The 27,231-nt window shown below is 41.6% G+C and overlaps 1 protein-coding gene across 7 annotated transcripts in view; it reads right to left on the bottom strand.

Annotated features, from left to right (window-relative positions):
• Nucleotides 1-27,231, bottom strand: part of LOC137332598 (transcription elongation regulator 1-like) — a 92,957-nt gene that overhangs the window by 15,111 nt on the left and 50,615 nt on the right. For 4 of the 7 annotated variants that reach the window (XM_067996551.1, XM_067996544.1, XM_067996546.1 and 1 more), the window contains exons 6-15: nucleotides 21,707-21,736; nucleotides 21,059-21,121; nucleotides 18,191-18,388; nucleotides 11,749-11,861; nucleotides 10,214-10,302; nucleotides 7,875-8,035; nucleotides 7,141-7,207; nucleotides 6,585-6,720; nucleotides 1,478-1,567; nucleotides 207-325 (exon numbers count right to left, since the gene is read on the bottom strand). In XM_067996551.1, the coding sequence (XP_067852652.1) occupies nucleotides 207-325; nucleotides 1,478-1,567; nucleotides 6,585-6,720; nucleotides 7,141-7,207; nucleotides 7,875-8,035; nucleotides 10,214-10,302; nucleotides 11,749-11,861; nucleotides 18,191-18,388; nucleotides 21,059-21,121; nucleotides 21,707-21,736 (1,066 nt within the window). The remainder of the gene's footprint in view (nucleotides 1-206; nucleotides 326-1,477; nucleotides 1,568-6,584; nucleotides 6,721-7,140; nucleotides 7,208-7,874; nucleotides 8,036-10,213; nucleotides 10,303-11,748; nucleotides 11,862-18,190; nucleotides 18,389-21,058; nucleotides 21,122-21,706; nucleotides 21,737-27,231) is intronic. The other 3 variants (XM_067996545.1, XM_067996548.1, XM_067996549.1) reach the window with 2 other exon arrangements.

Genomic DNA, 27,231 nt, shown 5'->3' with positions numbered 1-27,231 from the left:
GATATAGCAGTACTTAAGAAGTAAACTCTAAATTTTCACAATGGCCATGTTTTCCAGAGTCCCTAGAGTTCCATCAGGGTAACCTAATAATGCACCTCTGAAAACTGATTTTATGTTACAACACAAGCATGTCACTTTAAAGAAGGCAATGAGGCACTGGGACTTCGCTAAGAATATGCCCTGAAACAGAATTCAGTATCCCTCACCTGGGGGTTAATTTTGCATCCTCAAGTAATTTTTTGAAGTCCTCCTTCGATTGCTGCAGCTTGTTTTTCTTCTCTTTTCGCTCTTCTTCAGCTCTAGTTTTCACATACTGGTCAAAAACCTGTTAGGTCACAATTCCATGCAAATTTTAAAAAATGCAAATGAAGAAAATGTAAGACAAGAACAAAGTTTATTCTCCCCCCTGGTGATGCACCAACCTAGTACCTACTCCTCTGCCAATTCTGCTCTAACCTGGCTATAAGAACTAACGCAACACTGGAATAGGCTCTTCCTTCCTCTTCCTGTTGATATCGCTGAGATTGGGAACTCGGTACCTTCAGAAGAAATCAAACTTGTACGCCAATAGTAAGCAGGTTTTAAGTATATTTACAAAAGCACAGTAAAAAAACAACTGCGCACGTTACACGGGAATTCCAAAACTCGCTCATGTGCCTCATTTGTGCTGCAATCTGGAATCAGCAACAGAATCTGCGTGATTGGATTACATTAGCGAATATTTCCACTGTATTATTTCCGAGCTAAGCTGTTAATCCATGGACACAGACTCTCTTTCATTCCAGCCACTGAGTGGCATCGAGAACTTGGTTAAGATAGGAAGGAGAAATGGCATGCGACGAGGAACAATTGGACAGGACGGACTTAATTTCTAAGTCTACTGTCGATAAATCTCTTTATACCTGCACAAGTTTTACTGGAGCTGGATCTGGCTTGAATGCTGAACTTGTGATTTGGATAATCGAGAGGGGCAACCGAAGCCAGGATCTGAAATGAGTTTGGTCTCTGCTTGCCACTATTGAGCAAGGTTTCAGGCACCCTGAACATCTGCAACTGTGCAGCCTACACTTTGAACATTTAATATGGTCAAAATAATGAAAACTTGAGTGCACTATTTTGCTAGAATTGGACTCAGTGCCCATGGCTAGGGAGTGGGGGGGGGGGGGGAAATCCACTCCTTATAGTTATCCAGTAATATCTGCCAAATGTGACCGTGCGAGTTGAACAGGCTAACACCTTGTCGTTTATAGTTGGCCTCTAGTCGAGGTGTTAAAGCTTTGCCAGTACTTGAGGAACTGAGTAAGACTTAGCCTTTTAAGGAATTTGTAGAGAAATTCAGCAAAACAATAAAGTATATGCTTACAAAAATTGCCAACATGTCGTTGGATATGTTTCTATCACAGCATTTTAATTAATGGCTGTTTGTGTACAGATAATTCCCCTCTTCCAACAGTGCAACCTGTTGTCCTGTTGTTACCTGTTTTCTTTCCTTTGGATTCAGGAGGAGGTATCTGGGATCAAAAACAATCTTGTGGAGTTCCTTCTCCCATGTAGAGAATGCTGAGACCTAAAAGGGAGGAGAGAGAAAAAAAAAGCAACTGAGCTGAATTCATCCAAAACTGTTACCCGCTGGAGATCAGCAGAGAGGAAGTCACTTGTAACCGGGACCAAAATACTATCACAAATCGATAGCCCCTCTACATTTCTACTGCCGTACAAAATCCATGGCTAAAAGAAAATGGACAAAACCAAGGCCCTCTGATGGCCTAAGTTTATAAAGTGAAGGAGCCAACAGGTGAAGCACCAACCACAATGCTCCAGGTTTAATTTCTGGTCTGAGTTAGTTGACTTTAGTGAGAATGGCAACTGAAGGGCTTCCCCAGTACGAGGTCCCTTGCTTTTTGTGATATATATGTTAATGATTTAGACTTAAATGTAGGGGGCATGATGAAGAAGTTTGCAGATGATACAAAAATTGGCCGTGTGGTTGAAAATGAGGAGGAAAGCTGTAGACTGCAGGAAGATATCAATGGACTGGTCAAGTGGGCAAAAAAGTGGTAAATGGAATTCAATTTGGAGAAGTGTGAGGTAATGCTTTTGGGGAGGGCAAACAAGGCAAGGGAATATAAAATAAATGGGAGGATACTAAGAGGTGCAGAGGGATCTGGAGTGCATGTCCACAGATCCCTGAAGGTAGCAGGACACATAGATAAGGTGGTTTATTAGCTGAGGCATTGAATATAAGAGCAGGGAGGTTATGCTAGAACTGTATGAAACACTGGTTAGGTCACAGCTTGAGTACTGTGCACAGTTCTGGTCACATTACAGGAAAGATGTGATTGTACTAGAAAGGGTACAGAGCAGATTTATGAGGACTGGAGAATTTAGCTATGAGGAAAGACTGGATAGGCTGGGCAGGTTAGGCTTTTCTGGATAGGCTTTTCTTTGGAACAGAGGAGGCTGAGGGTAGATTTAATTGAGGTGTATAAAATTATGAGGGGCCTAGATAGAGTGGACAGGAAGGACCTAGTTCCCTTAACAGAGGTCAATAACCAGGGGGCGTAGATTTAAAGTAATGATAAAAGGATTAGAGGGGAGTTGAGGAGAAATTTTTTCACCCAGACGGTGATGGGTGTTTGGAACGCACTGCCTGAAAGGGTGGTAGAGGCAGAAACCCTCATCGCATTTAAAAGGTGCTTGGATGTGCACTTGAAATGCTGTAACTTACAAGGCTATGGACCAAGTGCCGGAAAGTGAGATTAGACTGGATAGCTCTTTTTTGGCCGGTGCACATACGATGGGCCAAATGGCCTCCTCCCCTGCCGTAAATTTCTATGATTCTATGATTCCATTACCCATGGCAGCCCCTGGGGTGAAATGGGAGTGGGGGGGGGGGAAGGAAAAATCAACGACGGCTCCTGCCCATCATCCAATGACTCCTGCTGAAAAGTAGATACAAGTGGAAGTTAGCTGAGAACAGGATCGGAGTGCCAGTGATGCCCTTTATGGTTAAATAGTCTGTCACGCTGACCATTAAGGCTCATGCGGATGACGTACCAGGCGGTCGCCAGTGCCTGTGGGACTGTACCACGGCTAGTTAATGCTTTCAGGAGAGAAGGAAAGAGAGTGGAGGTTGGATAGATTTTTTTTTCCCTTCAATGATCAAACCAAGCAAAATGCATCCCAAGATCAATCCAATCATCTTCACAATTTCACCGTAAATAACTGCAGCTCCCATCTCTATTAGAAACGACAAGCAACAGTGGGATGCTGACAATTTTCCCACTAATTGGCCTTGAATTCCACTGAACAATTAAGATATCAGTCAACTAGTTGCTCATTAAAACATCTACCACCGGGTGACATTTAAAATGACCCCAGTGGGAGCTCCCATGGAGGCAAAGCCTTAAAGATAATCTTTTGATTGCAAGTTCTGTTAGCTTTTTTTATGTCACTGTGCATAACTTAGGAGAAATCCTTCGGACAAGGAAGTGCCTGAAGTTCAAGTCATACTATGAAACCCAGTAAGTGCATGATGTTGGGAAAATAATGAAAGACACTGGGTGAAAAAAAGAGAAATATGCCTTTAGGCATGGAACCCAGGAAACAGGGGTAAAATAAACTTTTGTCTTACACTAGGGTACTATCATTCATAAAAAACATGAACACTTTTATATTACTCATTTTTACAAGTAGTTCATTATTATTTTTAGATGAATACATTGTACTCAACTCTCTACAAAACGTTAGCTCCCCCGATAACCCAGTGTTAAAGGCACTGCCGCGATGTCGCACTAAGATAGGGGAATCCAAACTTTATCACTGTGAGCCTCAGTTATGCATCATGATGCCTCACGGGCCATATGCAATGTTTATTGTATCTCAAGTTGCTGATACCAACAGATCTTGGTGTTCAGATTTAAGAGTTAAGCACAAGGAGGCAACAGCATTAAAAAAAAGCCCTTGCCAAACCTCCAGGAGCACAAAATTCAAACAGGACAAACCAGAAAAGAAGAAACAAGCATAATTAGGACTCAATTGCCTGGGCTTCAAAGGCTGTCTTGCCAGGGTTCAGGGGCCGCACTTGAACACCTTTGCGCTAATTCCAGGTTCAGTCCCACGCTGTGTGCCGATCTCAGATGAGGAGCAACAGTTGGAGTGCAAAAAAATGGCTTCAGCACCCCAAGAATAGGGAGTGAAAAAATATCTGCCAGGGGCCCTGCTCCCCACTGCTTCCCGCAGTCAAATACTGGTGCTGGGTGAGAGCAGGATTAGGATCAGCTGTGATGTCATGAACAGTCAAATAGCTTGTTGAGACTCACTGTGTAGGCTCACGTGCTAATATCCTGGGTGAGTTACTGGAAGGCTGCCGCTTGGCCTGGGACCATACTCCAACCTTATGGGGTTGGGGGAAGAAGAAAGGAGGGGAGGAGAGAGAGCCAAGCATGGCCCCTGAATCCTGGTAAGACAGCCATTGAAGCCCAGGCAACTGAGTTCCAATTATGCTTTTCTCTTATTTTCTGGATTGTCCTGTTTGAATTTTGGTGGAAAAATATAAGTTACCTACCTGGTAGGATCATCTTTCTTCAAATGACATACACCCTCCACAGTGTAGTACAGTAGCTTATCTGATTAGGGAAATCACATGCTTAGTATGGCCATGAAATTGTCATCACGGCATTGCAGATATATGGTGCAACATATAGTCTTCTACTTTCACTTGTATAAGTTCCAAGATCTGCATCACTTTACCAGTGCGTTTTAACTTGAAACTAAGCTGAAGTTAATCACCTAACACTAACTCCCTCAAAGCTATAAACCCTGCAGGACCTGTGGGAATGGATGGGTGGGATTGTGGTGTGTGGTGGGCACGTAACGTTTGAAGGCGACTGTCAGCAAAGCAATCACTTCCTCATTCCACGTCCTCCACACATCAAGGGAGCATAACAACAAGAACAACTTGAATTTATATAATGCCTTTAAACATTAAAAAAAAATCCCAAGGAGCTTCACAGAGGAAGAAAGTTATGGACTCAAGAGCCTTTGTGGGGGAGTTAGGAAAACTAACAAGTTAATACAAATGTGGGATGGGGCACCCATGAATGACTCACATCATCAGCTGTCAGGACCAATCTGCCAAACATCACCATGAAATATACATGGTGATGTTAAGCAAATGTGGGAGGACTGCTCCATGTGGCACCTTGCATGTGCTACCATATTGGATCGGATTAAGATGCACAAGCAGCAGCTATGGAACGGTTAGAATGACCCTTACGCAGTCCATCACCTTGCTTGCAGGATATAGGTCACATCTAGCCACCCATTTGGCTATCACCAATTTGGTGTGTCACCCATCTGCCTTCCACAACAGGAACTGAATGACTGTCAGAATTGCTCTGTGAACCACGCAATACCTGAGGACTCTGCAAGCATTTACATGGTGAAAACAACATTCTAGTTCCGATTTGCATGCCAGTGCATAAAACTAGGATAATTTCCTGATCCGAACAGAACTGGAAAGCAACTTGGGTAAAAATTCTGGGCGATTCCTAAGGTATACCTTGTAGAAAAACCAAATCAAATATGGTTAATCTACAATCGCGGCTGACAGCTCATTAACTCTGAGGTGAAAGGATTGCAATTTTTTGCAGAAGGAACAAAGGCTTAAACAGTACTTAACTTGTGAAGACATAAATTAGGGTGAAGGCCCAAATAGGCATAATTTACAAATAGTTTGCATAAAATGGGATACTGAGTCATTCCTAACAATCCAACACAAACGGGGTATTAACGATTCAAACAGCCACAATATGAACCTGAATCGAATCAGGTTCAAACCAAGGTTCAATTAGATGCAGGAGATAGTTCAGAATATGTGGGTTATCACATCAGGCAGAAAACGACAATGAGAAGAAAGTCTCCTCTACTTGGTGCGGTGAGGATTTTAAGCCAAGTAAGTTTTCCCAGTCTCTGCCCAATTCCTGGTAGGCCAGAACCCACAATGACCATAACCAGCAATCTCACTCAGATACTGCAAAGTATGGTTGGTGGGAGAAGTGGCAAAAAAAATCTAGTGAGTGGGTTCTCTGCGGCTTGGCTAATGGGCATTGTTGGGAGACAGTAGAGAGCGCCTTACTCAACCGAACAGCAACCGACATGAATGCAATTAATGCTGACACGTGTCTGAAATGGGATGGTGCTCCATTCTGCCACACTAACATCCCTCAGTAGGATCAGCGCAAACATTATTTCCCCCACAAATGAAAAGCAGGAGGCAGAGACAGCAACAAATATAATCATCAACTCTGAAATTATCTCGAAATTGACTTGAAATAATCTGAACTTTCAGGATGTTCTTACAATAGGAAACTAGGTTTGTGCAACAAGGAGCACAGATTTCATGGAAAGTCCTGATCAGTACTCAATTCAAAACGTACCAAAGCAACAAGAACAGATCAGATTTCACTGCTAACCTAACCAAAATGGCTCATCAATTCACCCAGGGACAAGAATCTAATCAGCGACCACAGCAATACAAAGAGCACCTTGTCACTATAAATCTTAAATTTCCAAGTCCTTACCCCTCTCTCGAGCAGCATATCTCGGAACTGTTTCACGCGAGACTCCAGTGGAACTATGGCCCTCTCCCGGGCTGCTTTGATCTCGGCTTCCATAGCTGCCTCCTTCTCGGACTCTGGATCTTTAGGATCATCCTTCCTGCAATAGTTTTAAATATCAAAAAAAAAGAAAAACTTCAAAACCCGACAGGACAGGACAATTTTTCCTGTTGCTATTTAAGGCAGTTCTATGGTTCTAAAACATGGGAATGAATGGGAGCGGAAAAGGCTACTGCAATCCCAGCACTCTCACATGAAGAATGGCCACATGGGTGAGATACTGCAGGGTAGCTGGCACTTGTGGAGTTAAGCTCCAGCCTGAATTAGTGCTTTCAGGAAGGGAGAAGACCGAAGTTATATTATGAAGGACCATTTGAATATATCTGCATGTAATTTCTAATAAATTGCTTTAAACACACTGTATCCTAACTACATGAATAAAATGAGGAACAGCAGTCAAATCTTTGAAAACTTCCTACACGGGGAAGGTAGCTGATTTTTCAGCCTTTACGCTACTCACTTTCTCTTCTTTGCTTTAATTGGTTCATCATCATATTCATCTTCCAGAGGCTCAGTCTCCTCTTTCACTAAATAAAAATGGAAATGCTTTAAATTGAAAAAAAGACAACTTGTCTGTCTCATTTACACAAGTTAGATTTCTTCAAAATTAAATCAATAGCTTAATTTCAGTTAAACTACCATGCCCTTAAGTAAAGCAATTCACGTTAAACTTGAAGTAAAGTCACACCTTTAACAAGTGCTGCTTAGAGAAGCTGGCGTGTTAATTTAAATTGATGTGAATTTGTACCTTTACATGAGTCTACGTGTTAACAAAAGGAAAGAAATCGCCAACAGGAGAGTCAGAAAAAGTTCAACTTATTAATTTGTTATAAAAACACTGTTTTCTTTAAGTATTTGAAGTTCACAAATCAATTTAAATAAAAACCTGAGTCCACTCTCCAGAAGGGTAAGTAGTGACCAATTAAAAACACTGGTTAACCAGAACCACAAAAAGCAGTGACCAAGTTCTTCAGACAGCACTCTCTCCGCCAGGTCTCCCCATTTTGAAATATTTGATATTTAATTAAAAATCCCATACAAGTTATCCAAACTCTTGCAGTCATGCCTTTAAGCACGCTGTAACTTGGGGAATCATTCAAATTGCCAGTCCAAGCAACAGAGCACAGTGAAGACTTGTGTTATGGGAGAGTTAACGCTGCAGTAATAGTCGATACACCAATTAGGATCTCTCACCAGGTTTCTTCTCATTCTCAGAAGACTTTTTGTGAGGAGGTTCCTGGATAATTTTGTCGACATCAGCTCTTCCAACCAGCTCATCTGGCCGATCCCACATTGACAGACGGGTTGTCGGGTTATAGTAAAACACCCGCTCATCACCAGTCCATACAACGCACCTGAAAAGGCAATGAAAAATTTGGTGACCCACAAAATAAGCAGCTTAATCAATACCAATCATCACTCTGGCCCATCTCTGCCACAAGTTTGCCCAGCATCAGTCAGATATTTTTAAACTGACAAACCTGGATGAAGAGCCAAGGCTCATAGCGCAAGATATCAAAGTTGAAAAAGTGTAGAAAAGACAATGAGGTAAATCAGGAAACATTGAGCAGGTGATGCCAAGTTTGGGTTTTGAAAGCGTGACAATTGTAAGGAGGAGGAAAGACTGAGGGAATTAAGAAGTTCCAAAGTTTTGAAGTCCTTGGAAAGAACAAGTTGGGAGTGGAAGACATGGCAAAGACTCTTTATTTCAACACAGTGAGGAAGCAGGAAAGAGAAAGTCTCGAGTAGAATAGTGAGTTTGCAGTTTAGGATGTGATATCAATAAACTAGAGACAGCTGTGGCAGGGAGAGGTTGAAAGCTGGAGGTGAGAGAAGGATATCATATTAATGAGACAGAATCACTGTGGAAGATGGGTGAGGATTCCTGATGGTGCAACCCACATTAGGAATGCAATACTTTTTAAGCCAATAGTCTGTCAAATACTGTAAATGAAGAGCCCTAGCACCATCTACTGGCAACACAACCATGTTTTTTCACTCTTTCCTAGTGTTGACTTGCTCAGTGGGCAGGGATTTGGTAGTGTTTTGCTGCTGCATCTCTTACCGGCTGCTACATGGCTACTCTTCCCTCCTGCCACCCCTCCCCCTCCCCAAACTTAAAGAGGAGTAAAAGTTATCAATATTTCTTTACAATTATTTTCATCAGGACAAGGCACCTCGATAGTGCCATTTAATTTAGTGCCAGCATATTGATGACATTTACTGCAGAAAAGCAAATGTCAGGCTTTCTTACAACACAATGATGCAGTGCTCCCTGCTGCTTTTCTTCAGTGCTTTGAGAGCTGATTTTGAGCGTGGTTTAAGTGCACTGAGAAAGTTTCATGCTCGTTTCCCCATATAACACATCATAAATTAAATGGCATCATCCAGGGGCCGAATCCTAATGAAAAAAACGTAAAAATAAAGGCCCCAGTGAATAGACGTCTACGTGCAAGTTTGAGTTCCCAAAACAGTTGTTTTCCTTTACGTTACCTCCAGCCAGATTGGCTTTTTCCAAACCAAAATAAAGCAGGGCAGGCAGATCTGTACGTTGGCTGTGCTCCTGTTACTGTGCCATGGAGCTTAGGACTCTCCCCAAAGCAAGTCCTCAATCTCAACGATGCTAGCAAGGGAAGAGCAGAATCCAGTCTAGGTGCAACTCCGAAATGCACCTCATCAGTCTAATTCAAAATAAAACATTGCCTTAACTTAAGTAAGCCTGCCTGTCCATCCACTCAATTCAGAAACGGCAGAGGGGAACTGAAATTTATATATTCCAGAATGAGAAAAGATTGATTTTCAAACATTAGTTGAAGGAAAATTCAAAACATAAATTATGTATTTCCAAATGGAGATCAGCAATATTGTACACTATATTTTTTTCCAGATGAAATGATGTACAGGTGACTTGCACTGACTGTTTCTTTCATGTACAAATTGAGAACTAACAATTCAATGGATGTTTGAAGGGGAACTAGGTAGCAAAGCAGATTAAACAAGGTCCTTCGACTTCAAGGACCTGGTTGCAAATCCAGCCCAGATGGTCACTAATAACTCCAGTAAAGAATTCAGGAGAAATTTCTTCAACCAGAGAGTGGTTAGAATGTGGAACTCACTACCACAAGGAGTAGTTGAAGTGAACAGCATTTGCCTTTAAAGAGAAGCTAGATAAGTACATGAGGGGGGAAAGGACATGAAGGATAGGTGGATAGGGTTGGATGAAGTAGGGAGGGAGGAGGCTCATGGAGAGCATAAATACTAGCACAGACCAGTTGGGCCGATTTGGCCTCTTTCTATGCAATTCTAGATTGATAGGGTGAAAGTCTCCTGTGTGCTGCCTGTAAGGGTTGTGTGTGACATGACCAAAAAATTAACATACAGTAAACACAAGTAGAATGCTGATGTTGCAACTTGATCAATCTCGAAGTTCATTTATTATTGCAGATAGTTTTAAAATTCCATACATACACAGGAACATAAATAAGTAAGTCAGTGATCAAATGCCAACTCACCAAACACATCTGCATACATACCATGGTGTACCGGGGACAGGGGTGGTAGCTACAGGTTTAGCTTTTTGTGCAGCCTTCTCTTCCTCAGTCAACACCTCCTCCTTTGGCTCCTTAAAAACGGGCAAGCAACAGACGGCTGAGTTACAGACAGTTATTAATTAATGCTGTAGGACTGGAATGTCCAAGCTTTTAAATCTTTGTGAGCAGCGTAAGTGCATATCATGGAGCCTTGTCGGTCAGGTGTAAAGTTGAAATCAATATACTCATTAATTTGCATCTCTCGCAAGCTGGAGATATCACCAGACCTTGGTGTTCTGATTCAGAATTTCTCCAATGAGGCAATGGCCCGAAAAGCAACCCTGTGCAAATCTCCAGACCCACAAAATTCAAAAAGGACAAGCCAGCGAGTTAGAAATGTCAGACAAGTAGGAGTTATCTGGGTACCATGGCCCATTAAGGCTTACTGGCCACATTACCAGGGCTCATGGGCCACTTGTATGCAATTGGTGGTAGGTTGGAGACACATGCTGAAATGACTTAGAGAAAGCCACACTGCTACAATACAGAATTTGACCTAACATTATCCTCAGCAGTGTGAAAAGCAGCTTAAATCATACAGAATTGTCAATATAATTTCAACGAGTCAATGAAGTATAATGATGGGTGGATGGAATTTTTGCACTTTACTGATAGTTCATCAGCTTGAATGGTTTGCCCTAAGAATACCACATTTAATTGAAGCGTGTTGACTTAAATACAATTTTTCCCCATAGCATATTGGTGCCAATACACTGAACATGCCTGTTGACAACTTATCAGCAAATCATACTGTGACAAAAATATTAAGTAGGATGCCTACTACAAACACATATCTGGGAGTTTTTTTAAAAAGTTCATTTACGGAATGCGGGCGTCGCTGGCAAGTGGGCACTGACTGCCCATCCTTAGTTGCCCCGAGGTGGTGGCGGCAGTGGGCTTGCTCGGCCACTTCAGAGGGCAGACCACACTGAAGTCACGCAGAGGCCAGGTGAGGTAAGAACGGCAGGTATCTTACCCTAAAGGACATTAGTGAACCAGTTGGGTTTTTAAGACAATCCGACAGCTTTGTGGTCACTTTCACCAATACCAACTTCTAATTTCCAGATTTAAATTTTATTTTAAAAACTGAACTCAAATTCTCAAACTACCATGGTGGGATTTGAAATCTCATTCTCTGGATTATTAGTCCATAACCACTCCACTACCGTACCCGCTTTTCATTCCAATGTTATATTAAAAACGGGAGTTGACTATGGAACCCAATGGCTGCACGATGTTATCCAGTTAGTAGCGAAGCAACATAGACCAGAGCAGACCCACGGTTGAATTCTGGTCTGTTCTGAGTGAGCTGGTCTCAGCCAGGGCTGAAGTAGGGGGGGCTGCGCCCAGGTTAGGGAGGGAGGGGGATAGAAAGAAGAAAAAAAAATAGGAGAAAGGTTCCTGCTCCTAATAGCTCAAAGTGCCCTAATGTCCCTTGAAGGGAGCGAAGTAGCTGTTGACACAGCATTCCCACAGACCTCTTTCTTCTCCTTTGGAGGCTCTTCTTTTGGCTCTTCCTCTTCCATTTCCATTGGCTCAGGTTCTGCTGGCTCTTTGCTCGGCTCCTTTGGTTTCTCCATTTCTTTCTCTACTGTACAGAAAAAAATATAAGCATTGAGTGTTTTGTAGATGTTCCTGGACCATGCAATTCTACTAGAAATTCAGTATGCTTTGGCATTGACTTTAAATGTATTTGTTTCATGGTTAAAGTGAAGAACAAAATTAAAGCTAAGACCTAATGTTCCCAGTTCAAAAACTGAAAACTAAACTTGGTTTCCTGATGCCTGCTATAGTAGGGGTCATTTGTAGACCAAGCTACTAATTCTCAGTGTTCTCCAATAACAGCCCCAATGACCTCATGATTAATGTCACCACCCAGTTTAGCACCGATACCACACAGGCCAAAAGGTCATAGTTTCAATCCACAGTTCATGCTGAACCACCCGATCTCAGTCTTGCAGTAGAGCCACTGGAGTGGTCCTCGGTGTCCCTGGGCTCGGGAGAGGAAATCAGCATGAGTTCCCACTCCTTACGGTTATCCTTACTGGAAAGTTTGCATGTGAGCACCAGGTATAAACAGAACCAGGCTTGGCTGTGATGTTCCCTTGTTTGAATAGGCCGCAGATTCTCACGATACAGGCTCACACGTGAAATTGGATGATAAGAGCCCATGGAACTTCAGGAGGGGAGGAACAGAGAAAAGTTCTCCTGACTCCCATTCAAAAAATGAAAAAGTACATCCATCTCTTTTTAAGAGAAGTTATGCGATCATTAAGAATTATGGAGTTAATTATCAACTCCCAGTTAAAAGGTTTGCTCCAACTGACAAGCATCAAAGCTGACATCAATCTCTTTGATGAAAGCAATTAAGAACTCAGCAAATCTTCTTTAAAGAAGAGTGCAGCACCTTTGGAAGGAGTCTGATGTAATTTAGCACAACTTTTCCCCCAATTTAAAAAGAAACTAGACAACCAACAGGCAAAAACTTAAATGCATTACCAACTCAGAGAATACATTTGGATCATTTGTGCTGGCATTTCAAGTTCCACAATAATACTGGGAAAGAAACAGGAGCCATCCAAACAGCAGTGGCCAAATCCTAATGCAGATAGATCCCAGACCCTGGCATTTGGTTATTGTAAATTTGAGTACAGCAAATAACTTATAGCCAACATTTTATTAAGAGATTAGTAGATCCAGCCATGTTTACTGTAGAATGAAAGAAATAAAGTGAAGGAAGGAAGGAAAGCAGCATTGCAGATTATGACAAAAACTGATACTCGTTTCTACATACCCATCAAAGGCTGATCCCTACAGGTATAAGCTATGTTTTTGCACAGTCTCCATATACAGGTTAGCTTGCCCGATAACACCTTTAATTGAGAAAAGGCATTCAGCATTGGAAATTGACAGAGGAATTCTGAGGTACTTCCTTCAAACATACAAAGATGCATTACTGCTACTTAAGCCATTCCAATAACAAGCAGAGGTGCTCTTTTAAATCTTGTTAGATTGAACATAACGAGTAACAGCAAGTGGTCCAGAAAGTCACCCTGCATTTAATTCTCGATTTCGCCATTGCGACTTGGTTACGGGACATATAATAATTTATGAAGAATTTTGACAGGGCAAATAATGAGAAACTGTAACCAGAGGACACATATTTAAGATTATTGGCAAAAGAACCAGGTGAGATGAAGAGAATTCTTTTCACGTAGCACGGTATGATCTGGAATGCACTGCCTGAAAGGGTGGTGGAAACAGATTCATTCATAACTTAATTAGTAACAGTAATCATGGATGACTTTAATCTGCATATAGACTGGCCAAACCAAATTAGCAATAATACTGTGGAGGATGAATTCCTGGAATGTGCACAAGATGGTTTTTTAGACCAGTACGTTGAGGAGCCAACCAGGGAACAGGCTATCCTAGACTGGGTATTGTGCAATAAGAAGGGGTTAATTAATAATCTTGTTGTGCGGGGTTCTTTAAGGAAGAGTGTCCAAAACATGATAGAATGCTTCATGAAGATGGAAAGTGAAGTAGTCCAATCCAAAACTAGGACCCTAAATCTAAACAAAGGAAACTACGAAGGGATGAGGAGTGAGTTGGCTATGATAGATTGGGAAGCTTCATTAAAAGGCATGACGGTGGATAGGCAATGGCTAACATTTAAGGAACGAATGCATGAATTGCAACAATTATACATTCCTTTCTGGTGCAAAAACACAAAAGGAAATGCGGCCCAACCATGGCGAACAAAAGAAATTAAGGATAGTATTAGATCCAAAGAGAAGTCATATAAAGTTGCCAGATAAAGGAGCAAGCCTGAGGATTGGGAGCAGTTTAGAATTCAGCCAAAAAGGACCAAGAGATTGATTAAGAGGAGAAAAATAGAGTATGAGAGTAAACTTGCAGGGAACATAAAAGTGAACTGTAAAAGCTTCTACAAGTATGTAAAAAGAAAAAGATTAGTGAAGACAAATGTAGGTCCCCTTATAGTCAGAAACGGGAGAATTTATAATGAACAGGGAAATGGCAGAGCAATTAAACAAATACTTTGGTTCTGTCTTCACAGAAGAGGACACAAATAACTTCCCTGAAATGCTAGGGAACCCAGGGACGAGTGAGAAGGAGGAATTAAAAGAAATTAGTATGAGTAAAAAAGTGCTGGAGAAATTAATGGGATTGAAAGCCGATAAATCCCCAGGACCTGATAATCTGCATCCCAGAGTACTAAAAGAGGTAGCCATGGAAATAGTGGATGCATTAATTGTCATCTTCCAAAATTCTATAGATTATGGAACAGTTCCTGCAGATTGGAGGGTGGCAAATGTAACCCCACTATTTAAAAAAGGAGGGAGAGAAAACAGGGAACTACAGGCCGGTTAGCCTAACATCAGTAGTATGGAAAATGCTAGAGTCCATTATGAAGGATATGATAACAGGACACTTAGGAAACATCAGTGGGATTAGACAAAGTCAACATGGATTTATGAAAGGTAAACCTACTGGAGTTTTTTTTGAGGATGTAACTGGTAGAATAGATAAGGGAGAACCAGTGGATGTGGTTTATTTAGATTTTCAGAAGGCCTTTGATAAAGTCCCACACAAGAGGTTAGTGTGCAAAATTAAAGCACATGGCATTGGGGATAATATACTGGCATGGATTGAAAATTGGTTAACAGACAGGAAACAGAGAGTAGAAATAAATAGGTCTTTTTTGGGGTGGGAGGCGGTGACTAGTGCGGTACCGCAGGGATCGGTGCTTGGGTCCCAGCTATTCACAATATATATCAATGATTTGGATGAGGGAACCAAATGTAATATTTCCAAGTTTGCTGACGACACAAAACGAGGTGGGATTGTGAGTTGTGAGGAGGATGCAAGGAGGCTTCAAGGCGATTTAGACAAGTTGAGTGAGTGGGCAAATACATGGCAGATGCAGTATAATGTCGATAAATGTGAAGATATCCACTTCGGAAGGAAAAACAGAAAGACAGTATTATTTAAATGGTGATAGATCGGGAAATGTTGATGTAAAAGGGGACCTGGGTGCCCTTGTGCACGAGTCACTGAAAGCAAACATGCAGGTGCAGCAAGCAGTTAGGAAGGCAAATGGTATGTTTGCCTTCATAGCAAGAGAATTTGAGTACAGGAGCAAGGATGTCTTACTGCAGTTATACAGGGCCTTGGTGAAACCACACCTGGAGTTTTATATGCAGTTTTGGTCTCCTTACCCAAGAAAGGATATACTTGCCATAGAGGGAGTGCAGTGAAGGTTCACCAGACTGATTCCTGGGATGGCAGGACTGTTGTATGAGGAGAGATTGGGTCGACTCGGCCTGTATTCACTCAAGTTTAGAAGAATGAGAGCGGTTCTCATTGAAGCATATAAAATTCTGACAGGGCTAGACAGACTGGATGCAGGGAGGATGTTTCCCCTGGCTGGGGGGGTCCAAAACGAGGGGTCACAGTCTCAGGGTACGGGGTAGGACATTTAGGACTGAGATGAGGAGAAATTTCTTCACTCAGAGGGTGGTGAACCTGTGGAATTCTCTACCACAGAAGGCTGTGGAGGCCAAGTCACTGAATATATTTAAGAAGGAGCTAGATAGATTTCTAGACACAAAAGGCATCAAGGGGTATGGGGAGAGAGTGGGAATATGGTATTGAGATAGAGGATCAGCCATGATCATATTGAATGGTGGAGCAGGCTCGAAGGGCTGAATGGCCTACTCCTGCTCCTATTTTCTATGTTTCTAACTTAAATATATACTTAAAGAAAAATTTGCAGGGACATGGGGAAGGAGCAGGGGAGTTGAACTAATTGGGTGGCTCTTTCAAAGAACCAGCACAAGCACAATAAAATGAATGATTTCCTTCTGTATTATATGATTTGATGAATTTCCTGTATGTACTTCTGCCTCAGCTAACCTTCTCTCACTTGGATGCCAATCACATGCATATCACTGCCTAGGACTATGTGGGACAGATTTCTGAAGTATTGATGAGGGAGAGATCACTGTACGGGGTTGATCCTTACGAGCAACTGTATGCGCATGATTGTTCCGGACCTTTCCTCTGAAGAACTGGAATTTAGACAGACACTGTTTTGAAGCATAATGTCAATGGGAGATTCCTCAAGGTTGCAAGAACAGCCATTTGGATGAGGTATTAGAAGGCAACGACGCCCATGGTACTTTACCATATCACAAATCACAGCCTCTGGGGGAGGAGGAGAAAATTGGAAAGGCAGAGTAACGCAAGATTGTCACAAGTGCATTAGGAGGGACAGTGGGTCTGACACTGGCCTTTCGCCTCAGGGGACAGAGTTCAAATCCAGCTTTGACTGATGAAATGAAAGCCTTCTCTCGTTGGGCGGTCACATTGGCACCTGCATTGGTGCAGTAGAGCGTGTTCTTCTGGAGGTTAGGGTTGAGGCATATTGTTGCAGCAGAGGGAGCTTCACTCTGCTTCCAGCTTTGTGACCCCTGACCTGGAAGTGCTTGAAGCAGATACTGGGTGCCTGAAATGGAAAGGACTCCATTCCCCAGCACCAACATCCCTCACCTTGATGAGCACTAAAACCACCCAGGGATCAGCAACCAGAATTTCTTCTCCCCGCCTCGATCCAATCTAACATTTTGTATTGGGTGGGTGGGTTGTAAAAGCTGCAGTGTTGAGTATTTAAAGACAAATTTGCAACAGCTAACTAATTATTCCACATCATCTTAAAATGGTACTGAAACTGAATCTAAACTTACTTGATGGAGACTGCATCTTAAACGACGGTTACATTATAACATTACCTGTGATATAAACCAGTGGGGTTCTCACTGAACAGAGGTGCAAAAACCACACTGGCAGCAACCAAAAACAGACACTGCCACAATCTGCCATTGACGCTGCCAGTTTGTTCCGCCGGTGGGCAGGCTGACCTCTGGGCAAGTCCGCAGAGGCCAACAAATCTGTTTCTTTGCATCGCTGGCCCATAGAGACCTGCCCCGGATGTTGGGGAACGTCCACAACCAGAGCATGAAGCGGTGAATCTTCCTCATGAGCAAACGTACGCGCACGATTGTTGCCGACGCTGCTGTCAGTCTTCAATTCCACCCACAATATGAACAGGGCGAATTTCGAATCAACCTCAAGTTCAGGTAGATTTGGAACGCAGATAGCCATGTGATATTGTGGAACTGTTTCTACGATTAGTGATTCTGCGCTATAAACATTGTATGAATGACAACGATTCAATCTATCCTTTCACTTACCTGGAAAGCTATATTGCCCAGTACCAGAAAAAAAATCAAAATGCGTTTGTAAATTTTTGTGCCCGTTCTAAACATGAATGAGGAGTCTAACTTAGCTGAATTAACTTTGGGATGAAAAGTTTTATTTCCCTGAATTTACTTGATGACTTAATTATCTTTTTCCCTCGAGCCCAAAACCTCCCCCCACCCATCATCAATGACCCAGTAAATAAATGCACTGCACAGAATACCATTAAGGCATATAGACCAGAAGGTGATCGGTTCTATTCTTGGTCTGATCTCACAGGCAGCAGCCGGTGTAATAATTGGCCTCAGTGCCCCTGGGTAGGGAGGAGAAAACCATCCAGTGTTCCTGATCATCACTGCTATCCAGTGAACCTTGCTGGATACGCACGGACGTTGGGTGAGGGTCGGGCACAGTCATGATGCTCCCAGTGGTCGAAAAGCCTGCTAACTCTCGTTGTCAAGCCTCTTTCACAAATAATGACCACCTGACACAGATGCCAGTGGGAACCCAGCAACCACAGAACCGTACTTCAGAAGGAACTCAACAACTTCCAAAGAGGGGAGGAGTGGACATTGGAAGACAAGGGGGAGAAACCACGGATAAAAAGTCTATTTTTCGCAATTTGTGACCAGTTACCTTTTTCTTTGAGCTCTTGTGGTTTCTCCCATGTAGATTCCAAAGTCCTGTTGTTATAATAATAGGTTTTTCCATCACCAGTTTTATATTCTGTCCATTCAGAGCCCGGGATACCTCCGGGAAGGGTGGCCGAAGAAGCAATTGTGACCTGTGGAGGCAACATCGGCACCATAGGTGGGGCCATTCCTGGTAACATACCTGAAAAGGAGAGCACAGCATGTTCACATTACACCACAATGGCTACATTTCTATTCAGAACAAAAACAAAAGGAAAGAAATCAAAGTGACTGGTAGTAACAGTTTATGACTGAAAATTCAGTTACATTAGAGCCTATTGTTTGACTCCCCCACCCGAAAAAAAATCTACTTCGCCAGAGACCCTACAATGCTAAACTTTCAAAAAAAAATCTTCCCTGCTCCCCACAGCTTTATCTTTTCTCACTAACATTCTTAAGTAAAAGTGGGTTAAAATCACTCTCATTTTTGACTAGTGCATGCTGTCAGGATAATTATCTTTGCTGGTTTTGATGGATTCAGTCATTACTAAGAAGTTATTCCTATTAACATTACTGCTGTAAAATCATTTAATTCCAAATAAAATCTCTTTTGGGAAAAGAAAATTGTGGTGAAATTTCTTGCAGATGGAAATGATGTTGTTTCAGGTACCCTTTCCAATCACATTTTCCATTCAACGCTGCACAAATATGCATAAGTGCTAACAACTGCTTTTAGATTCATTCCGCAGCTGGCAAGATGAAACATGTGGAGTGAAATGACAGATGAGAATCTCTGTACATAGTTTGGAAGTAAGCAGTTGAATACTATTCAAGTGCGAACAATTTGAAACCAGCTTGTTCCCGTGAGCTCAAAGCCAACTTGGGTCTGTCCGACAACAGTTATTTTAAAAAGTCAAAACTGCACAGCTTAAAAAAAGGAGCTGCCATAAAGTTTTAAATGAACCCCACCGCTCCCCACAAAAACAAAACCCCTATAATTATCAGACCAAGAACGTAATTTAATCTCTAAAAGGAGATACTGAGTGAATGTGGTTTAAGCATGACATGTACGGAGACTTCCATTTATTAAAATGAGACCTCTGCCTTCATTTTACTTTGCGATTTGTGTTAAGTTTTTTTTTCATTCATTAACAGAGAAAAGCAGATGGTGTACCAGAATTTGAAGGTACTGCATGATGCTTTAAGTTGCAATGGCACCAGGTGTTTCATTCATAGCATTTAGTTTGCCGTTCAAAGGACAAAAGTTAATTGTATTTTATTGTGTGTCATTTGTAATTTTCACTTCCCTCCAGATTATCATTTTGTACATGTGGATTTTCAAAATGAAATAACACTGCACAGTCAGCAGCACACTCGGTCCCCGAATACACCACAAAAGATAACTGAACATTACACACTCAATAGGTAACCATTATTACGGAATAATTGGAAAGCTAGATCGGACATTATCTTTCAAATAAATTCTGCTACATCTCGTTGGGGAAACCAAAGGTCAATTCTCATTCCTGCTGAAAGATAATGAGTTCTCACTTTCTGTTTCATTTTTCTGATGAACCCCAAGCTTTCTGCAATTAAACTAAAGGCATTATGTAGATCATTACTGAAGTGTTAAAGCTGCTGCCACTTGGACTTTTTTCTCCCTGCATGCAACATTGAACACAAATGACCATAAAGGTTTCTTCCCAAGGTTCCACCAGGCCCTGTGCTCAGAAGATAAACCGAATCTTCCCTCATCTCAGTGACAGTGTTCCTGCACACCATCCATTACTCACACTTATAATACTTCAGTTACACTAGTCTTTCATGCTTACGAACAGCATTACAAATCATTACACATTATGGATACTCAAAGAACAAGAATGGCTGCTTTGATGGATTTTTGAAGCCAGCAAGTACTAAAATGCCCAACAAAATGCTGGCAGGTTTGGGGACACGTGACGCAGTTTTGCTATTCTTCAGTGCTGTGCTAAGAAAACCCTTGTGCATTTCAGCAACCTATTGTTCCGTAACATGCTTGGAAGCCATCTAAATAGATGGGCCACAAAGACAGGAGAGGGTTGAGAATTCTGGAATAATTTGACAGGAGTGTTTTGTTCACTATGTAGGATTATACAAACCAGAGAGATGGGTGCAACAGAGTTCTTGCTCACCAGAGATCTAACGGGCTGGGCATGAAGGTGGCAGAACAGCACTCTGCTATCGAGAAGCTCAGGTGAGATACCTCTAATTTCTGACACCAATAGCTTTTTCTCAGTTCGGCACAAAAAAGCTGGTAAGATTCCCTCATCCCACGTAACCACAATTATAATAATGGCAGAGATGTCCTTTCTTTCAAATTGGAATTATATTGTGCTGTTTAAGCTATATTAACAAAAATACCAGAGCAAAAAAAAGCACATTTATAAGAAATTGCAGAACAAAGTTACTGAGTCAGGTTATGGGATAACACAAAGGCATGCACGCAAACTAGTTACTACACACAAGGAAATGGGTTTTGTACTCACAAGCACTGGTCAACACAGATGGTTCAACTAAGTGGATGAAGGGAGGCTTTGCACAAGCAGTAACAATGAACACAAATACAATGCAAGCAAGAACCACTTGGTAATCTACAAGTTAATTTCCCCCCCCCCCCACCCTCAGCAATACTGGGTACTTGCAGAGCACGGCATTACCCAAGCTGCTGCTAATAAAGTGATTTTTTTTTTGATGGAACATTTGTATAATGCTATCTATCTTAAAATGAAGCCAGAGGTTTGGGATGCGTATTTAGTTGGACAGCTAAAATCAAGTCATAACATTCAAATATCATGCCACTAATAAGACAGAAAGGACCAAGATAAAATATTACCGTTCTTGGCGGTAGTGACTGTCTTTACATACGGGCAGCTGACTATTTGCATCATTGCTACACCTGTAAGAATGGATAAGCAAGCGTGTTGGAGAAAAGATAGGCGTCAGCTGCTGTTATCATTTTAAAGCTGCATTATAGTAAAAACATGTTCCAATTCCTCACTTAGATCATTAGTTGGGAAAATACAGTACAACATTGAAGAGGGAAAAAAATGTGTCCACATTAACTTATTCTTTCATGGTCTGAAATGTAAATGTGAAGTGTCACACGAGGGGCTTTAGTAATACTGTGCATTCCCATGATTTATACACACTTATCCTGAGTATACATTTAAAAAGGAACACATAAACTTGTGTACATCATGGCTTTTTTTAAAAAAAAGAATAGCATGTCATACAGTAACAATTTAGGAACGCATCAAGACATTTGCATCGCCTGAACTATATTGAACAGAGTAACAGAGCAGTGAAAATTGGGGCCATTTATCTACATCTTATGCATCTGTAGGGGGCACACACTTAAGTAAAAATTGCTGTGAATATTACAAACATTAACACCACAGGCTTCCTATGAAATAAGGGGAAATTTTGGCTTGTTAAAAAAATGGAACAAAAAAAAAGACACTTAACTGAGGTATGCACTTACAGGTAAGTGGAGTAGACTGTACTTGTAAACCTGCAAGAATTGACATAGGTACATCCTCAGGAATTAATAACTGAATCTTTCAGATAATCTACAGAAAGTATGCATTATTGAACATGAATAGGTGCACACGCCTAAACCCAATTTTGTCAGAATATATTACGTGTTCAAAAGCAAAACCAATCTTTTTTTTAATAAAAACATCAAAGTATAATGCAGCTTTAAACTAAGCCAGAATCAATTTATCACCCACCGATGCCAATTCAACTCAGCAGGAGACAGATTGAAATCTTGCCAAATATATTCACTGACCAGGAAATCGTTCTCACTAAATAAATGCTTATTTAAATGCAAAATTTAATTTTCTTCTCGAATAGTTGGGGAAGTTTGTCTATTTAAAATCAGTGCTTTTGCCAGATGCTGACAATGACTGTCTTTGCGAATTGTGTACAGTACCCGAGTCATTTTCTCTTTGCCTTTTTCCGCTGAAGTCACTGGCTTGTGCTGGGCTAGAGTTCTATGGGTGCTAGGTATTTGAGTGCCTCGCCCAAGTGGCTTGGACAGCGAGTGTTGTCACGCCATTCAATCGAGGACAGAGTTGAAGCTTTGCGCAATCTCATCTGACAGCTACGATATCCAATTTCCAGCGACGGTAACAATCGGGAAGGGAAGAGCGGCTGATTTTCCCCTTCCTTTACTCCAGGAGGGGAGGCCAATTGCAGCACCCTACCATCGCCGCAGCTGATGGCATCAGCTAGCTCAGCACATCGCACATGTGGCTTTGAACTATCAATGTCTTAACTTGCCAAGCCATTGGGGAGTCCACTACAAAAGTTTCAAGGTAGATTAGTACAACTGAGACAACTTCGGAGAAATGCTCAACATTCTCCACGTCTTATGGAAGTGTTCAGTTCAATTTTTCTTTAAATAGCTGGGGGGAGTGGATTTTTGCTCATTGGGATGAGGTTGCAGGAAATACAAATCTGAATTAACTTCAATTTCAATCGTATTTATTCTCCACGTAATTTAGAATAGGCCCCATGGAATGCTGCGGGATAATTTACCGTAACCCCGAGATTGACAAGAGTTCAAGGGCAATTCTTACCTCTCTGGGCTGACCGTTGTATTTTTTTGCTAGTTTTTAGCTCATGCATTGTAATGCAGAAAATAACACTACCACTAATAAAATTACTCAAACATTGCCAATAATAATTACAGCTATATTAACTCCTAAAATACAATTTTACAATACCATTGTTGCTCTCCTAGTTGCCCTTTGTCTTCCAATGCTCTCTCTGGTCTGTACACACCTCAATGTGAAGGAGCTGCACATCAATAGTAAGGACCAATCGCCCAGATTCTTCAGCAACCCTTTCATTTTAAGTGGATGTTAATTCAGCTGTGTCAAATTATGGAGTTTAATAACTCTTAACTAGGCCCCCCCAATCAGCACTCAAGAATTCACAGTTTACAACAGTTTTAACATCCTTGTTTTTTTAATTTGATCATTTAACTGCTTTGGCTTTCAACTAAAATGCAGATGTTAAAACCTTCCTCCAGAAGAATTGCTGGTGGCCCCTGCAGCTGTACTAATCCCGCCCCCCCCCCCCAAGTTAGAAGCAACGCTGAGCATCTTTGGGAGGTGAAGGTGGGGGTGAAAGCAGGCAGTGGAGTCTTTCACAAAAGCAGCAACGGGAAGGTACATACATCGGGCAGATATATTACTCGTAATCGCCATCTGCTGGTTTGTTAGTGACAAAACACCCAGCTGAAACAGGTTTTGCTTTCTGCTCAGTTGTCATTTTAACACGGTCAAAAAACTGAAGTAGGTGAGCACTTTATCAGAGAGCAGCAGTTAAGAATTTTTTTTGATGTTGCTATTTGTTTTCAGTTCTTCTGGTTAAAGCATTTTCCAAAATAGCCAATAATTGAATGTCACCCAAATTCTCCTGAATGGGAGAAACGAATACATTCTCATATGCTGCAGCCCTCTGGTATCTCACTCAAGTAGCCGTTCTGCATGCATGTGTCTGGGCAGAGGGCGTTGGCAAACCATCTGACCACGGATGGCATTATAGTGGAGCCTGATCGTCTCCTCACCAGGCATCACACACCTGTGCATTCCTGTAGCAGTCTCTATGCTAATCAGGATTAAATTCCCAGTTGATGTTCATTCTCCCTATCCCAAAAGTTTCGAGGCCAAATGAAATACTGCTGATCTCCAAAATCGGCACTTTTTTTTTAAAAACCTAAATTGTTCGAAATTTACTATTGCAGTGACCGCATTTCAAAACTAGTCTTTTGGAATGCATTGCCCCAGATTTTCCTGGGGACTTGACCGTTATAATGACACATCTATGGCATAGGGACCCATTAATGGGGCAAATGAGAGGGTAGATTATGGAGTATGTGACGAACGCCATTACATATTTTCCAGGGACTTTTGCACCACTCCGCCATTAGCCTCACCGAAAACAGAGAAGCTAATTTTCATAACCCCCACCCCATGAAAATCAATGGCGACTCCTGCTTTTTATGCATTTAAATCAGTTTTCACGCCACTTCCACTTGAGACTTAATAATGGTGCTGGTGATCTGGCAGTGGAGTGATGTGTGTGTGTGTGTGTGTGTGTGTGTGTGTGTGTGTGCGTGCGCGCGCGCGCAAGTATATGATTGCGATTATATGCAAACATGAGTGTAAGGACTGAGGCCTGTTAGAGGTGTATCAGTGCATTATTTGTTAAATTTGCTTGTTGTTTAACCACTCCACCTCTGAATAATTCCCATTCTGCTAACAGATGAAAAGCAGGCCAGGTAAAGATATAAAAATGCTCTCCATCCAAATACTCAGTGTAATCTTGAACACCACCCCTCCCCCACACCACATTTGCTCCCCTCCCCATCAGGAGGCACAGATTTAAAGCAATTGGCAGAAGAATTGGAGGGGAGCAAGTACCTTGACGTGCGCTTGAAGTGCTGTAACCCACAAGGCGATGGGGCCAAGAGCTGGAAAGTGGCATTAGGCTGGATAACTTTTCGGCTGGTACAGACATGGGCCGAATGGCCTCCTTCTGTGCCATAAATTTCTATGATTCTCTGATTAGGCAGTGGGTGCCCTGCTGGCGTTACTCAGCCAGCAGCTTTAAAAGCATTTTCAAAACTCATATCACAAAGTTGCTTTACTCTTCCTTGCTAAACAAATTCCCAGAATGATCACACTCCGCTTTTAAAATACGAATAAAACCGATTTCAGTATCATGACTGTAAAGGTAAATGCGAAATGATGAGAACCATGTACAAGAAATATCGAAATCGCACAGCGATTGAAACCACAAAAATTGATTTTTAACCAATGAGACCCTGGCAGCCTGTTACTGGGGACAGCATATGGGGACTGGCTGGTAGGAACGCCTGCTAGTGTTAACCACTCTGCAGAAATACAATATAGGAACACGAGGAGGCCATTTAGCCCCTCGAGCCTGTTCTGTTATTCAATGAGATCATGGCTGATCTGTGACCTAACTCCCTATACCTGCCTGAGCCCCATATCCCTTTGGTTAACAAAAATCTATCAATCTCCGATTTAAAATTAATAATTCAGCTAGCATCAACTGCCGTTTGTGGAAGAGAGTTCCAAACTTCTACTGGCCTTTGTGTGTAGAAGTGTTGCCAACTTCACTCCTGACTCTCATTCTTCGGCTATGTCCCCTAGTCCAAAAATCCCCAATCAGCGGAAATAGTTTCTCTCTCTCGACCCTATCAGTTCCCCTTAACATCTTGAAACCTTGGATCAAATCACCCCTTAATCTTCGAAATTCCAAAGAATACAACCCTAGTTTGTGTAATCTCTCCTCATAATTTAATCCTTGGAGTCCAGGTAGCATTCAAGTAAATCTACGCTGCACTCCCTCCAATGCCAATATGACCTTCCTAAGATGTGGTGCTCAGAACTGAACACAGTACTCCAGGTGTGGTCTAACCGGGGCTTTGTATAGCTGTAGCAAAACTTCTACCCCCTTGTATTCTAGTCCTCTAGATATCAAGGCCAGTATTCCATTAGCCTTTTTGATTATATTCTGTACCTGTCCATGACATTTTAATGATCTATGTACATGGACCCCGAAGTCTCTTTGGGCCTCCACTGTTTCGAGCTTTTCACCATTTAGAAAGTACACTGATCTATCCTTTTTAGGTCCCAAGTGGATGACCTCACACTTGCCTACATTGAAATCCGTTTGCCAGTTATTCCCATTCACTTAATCTATTAATATCGCTCTCTAATTTTATGCTTCCATCTACACTGCTTACAATGCTGCCTATCTTTGGGTCTTGTAAACAATTTTACAACACCAAGTTATAGTCCAGCAATTTTATTTTAAATTCACAAGCTTTCGGAGATTTTCTCCTTCCTCAGGTAAATGTTTCAAGTCTTGAAACATTTACCTGAGGAAGGAGAAAATCTCCGAAAGCTTGTGAATTTAAAATAAAATTGCTGGACTATAACTTGGTGTTGTAAAATTGTTTACAATTGTCAACCCCAGTCCATCACCGGCATCTCCACATCATATCTTTGGGTCATCAGCAAACTTGGATATGTGGTTTTGTTTTGCTCCCTATGGAAAAGCGAGGTCCTGTGCATAAGACTATGATGATTATAGATGACAACCATCGGAGGAAGGAATATTTTATACTTAATGTGAAGACTTCTCAAGCACTGTGCAAAGAACATTCCAATTTATTCAGTTTTGAATTGCTGTTATAAGATGCAATATTGCAAAAGTGAAGTTCCCCATCACTTACTGTTTGTTTCATGAACTGCTGGAAAACTCTGCTGTGTGCTGTGAGCATTGAAGTATTGGATGATGTAATGGGCAGGGCAAGGTCAGCAAGAAGTGATGTTATTGAGTGGAGTTTGTACAGAAGAATGGCTGTAAACGTGCCCTGATAAGGACCATATCATTTTATAGCTATAAAGTTTTTAATCAATAAATTAAAATTGGAAGTTTCTAATGAGGACTAAAAACCAGATGCTAACTTGAGATGAAGTGATGAGGCTAAAATTTAAATGATTTTTGCGACAAACCACCTTGCTGAGGAATCCCCAACTTTTGGAACAAATATAGGGAATTTAAATATATGGATAAAGTCTCAGTTGTCATTCAAGCTCCAGTTAATTATTTCTCACTCCTTATGGTCTGGTGTGTCGTGTGAAAAGGGGAATGTCGACGACATTTTTTGAAATCATGAACTTTGTGGAAAAATTCCTCAAGACAAAAACATGGACAACAAAAATTACATTTTTGATTTTAAAAATTTCCACAGCCCTCATCATCATCAACCCACTAACTGACAAATCGAACCGTGCCCAACACTACCCACTCAAAAATCTATTGTTCTTGCAATGAACAGCTACACAAGCATGCGCACGGAGGGAAAAAAGAAAAGGCAGAAAAAGAAAGAAAATACAAGCCTCATTTATACAATAGGTTTTTGCATCAATAAGAAATGTTCCAAAGGTCTGCACAATG

The sequence above is a fragment of the Heptranchias perlo genome, chromosome 14, assembly GCF_035084215.1.
Source record: "Heptranchias perlo isolate sHepPer1 chromosome 14, sHepPer1.hap1, whole genome shotgun sequence".
NCBI classification, from domain to species: domain Eukaryota; kingdom Metazoa; phylum Chordata; class Chondrichthyes; order Hexanchiformes; family Hexanchidae; genus Heptranchias; species Heptranchias perlo.
Note: the sequence above shows the minus strand (reverse complement) of the source record. Positions and strands in the feature narration are given on the sequence as shown.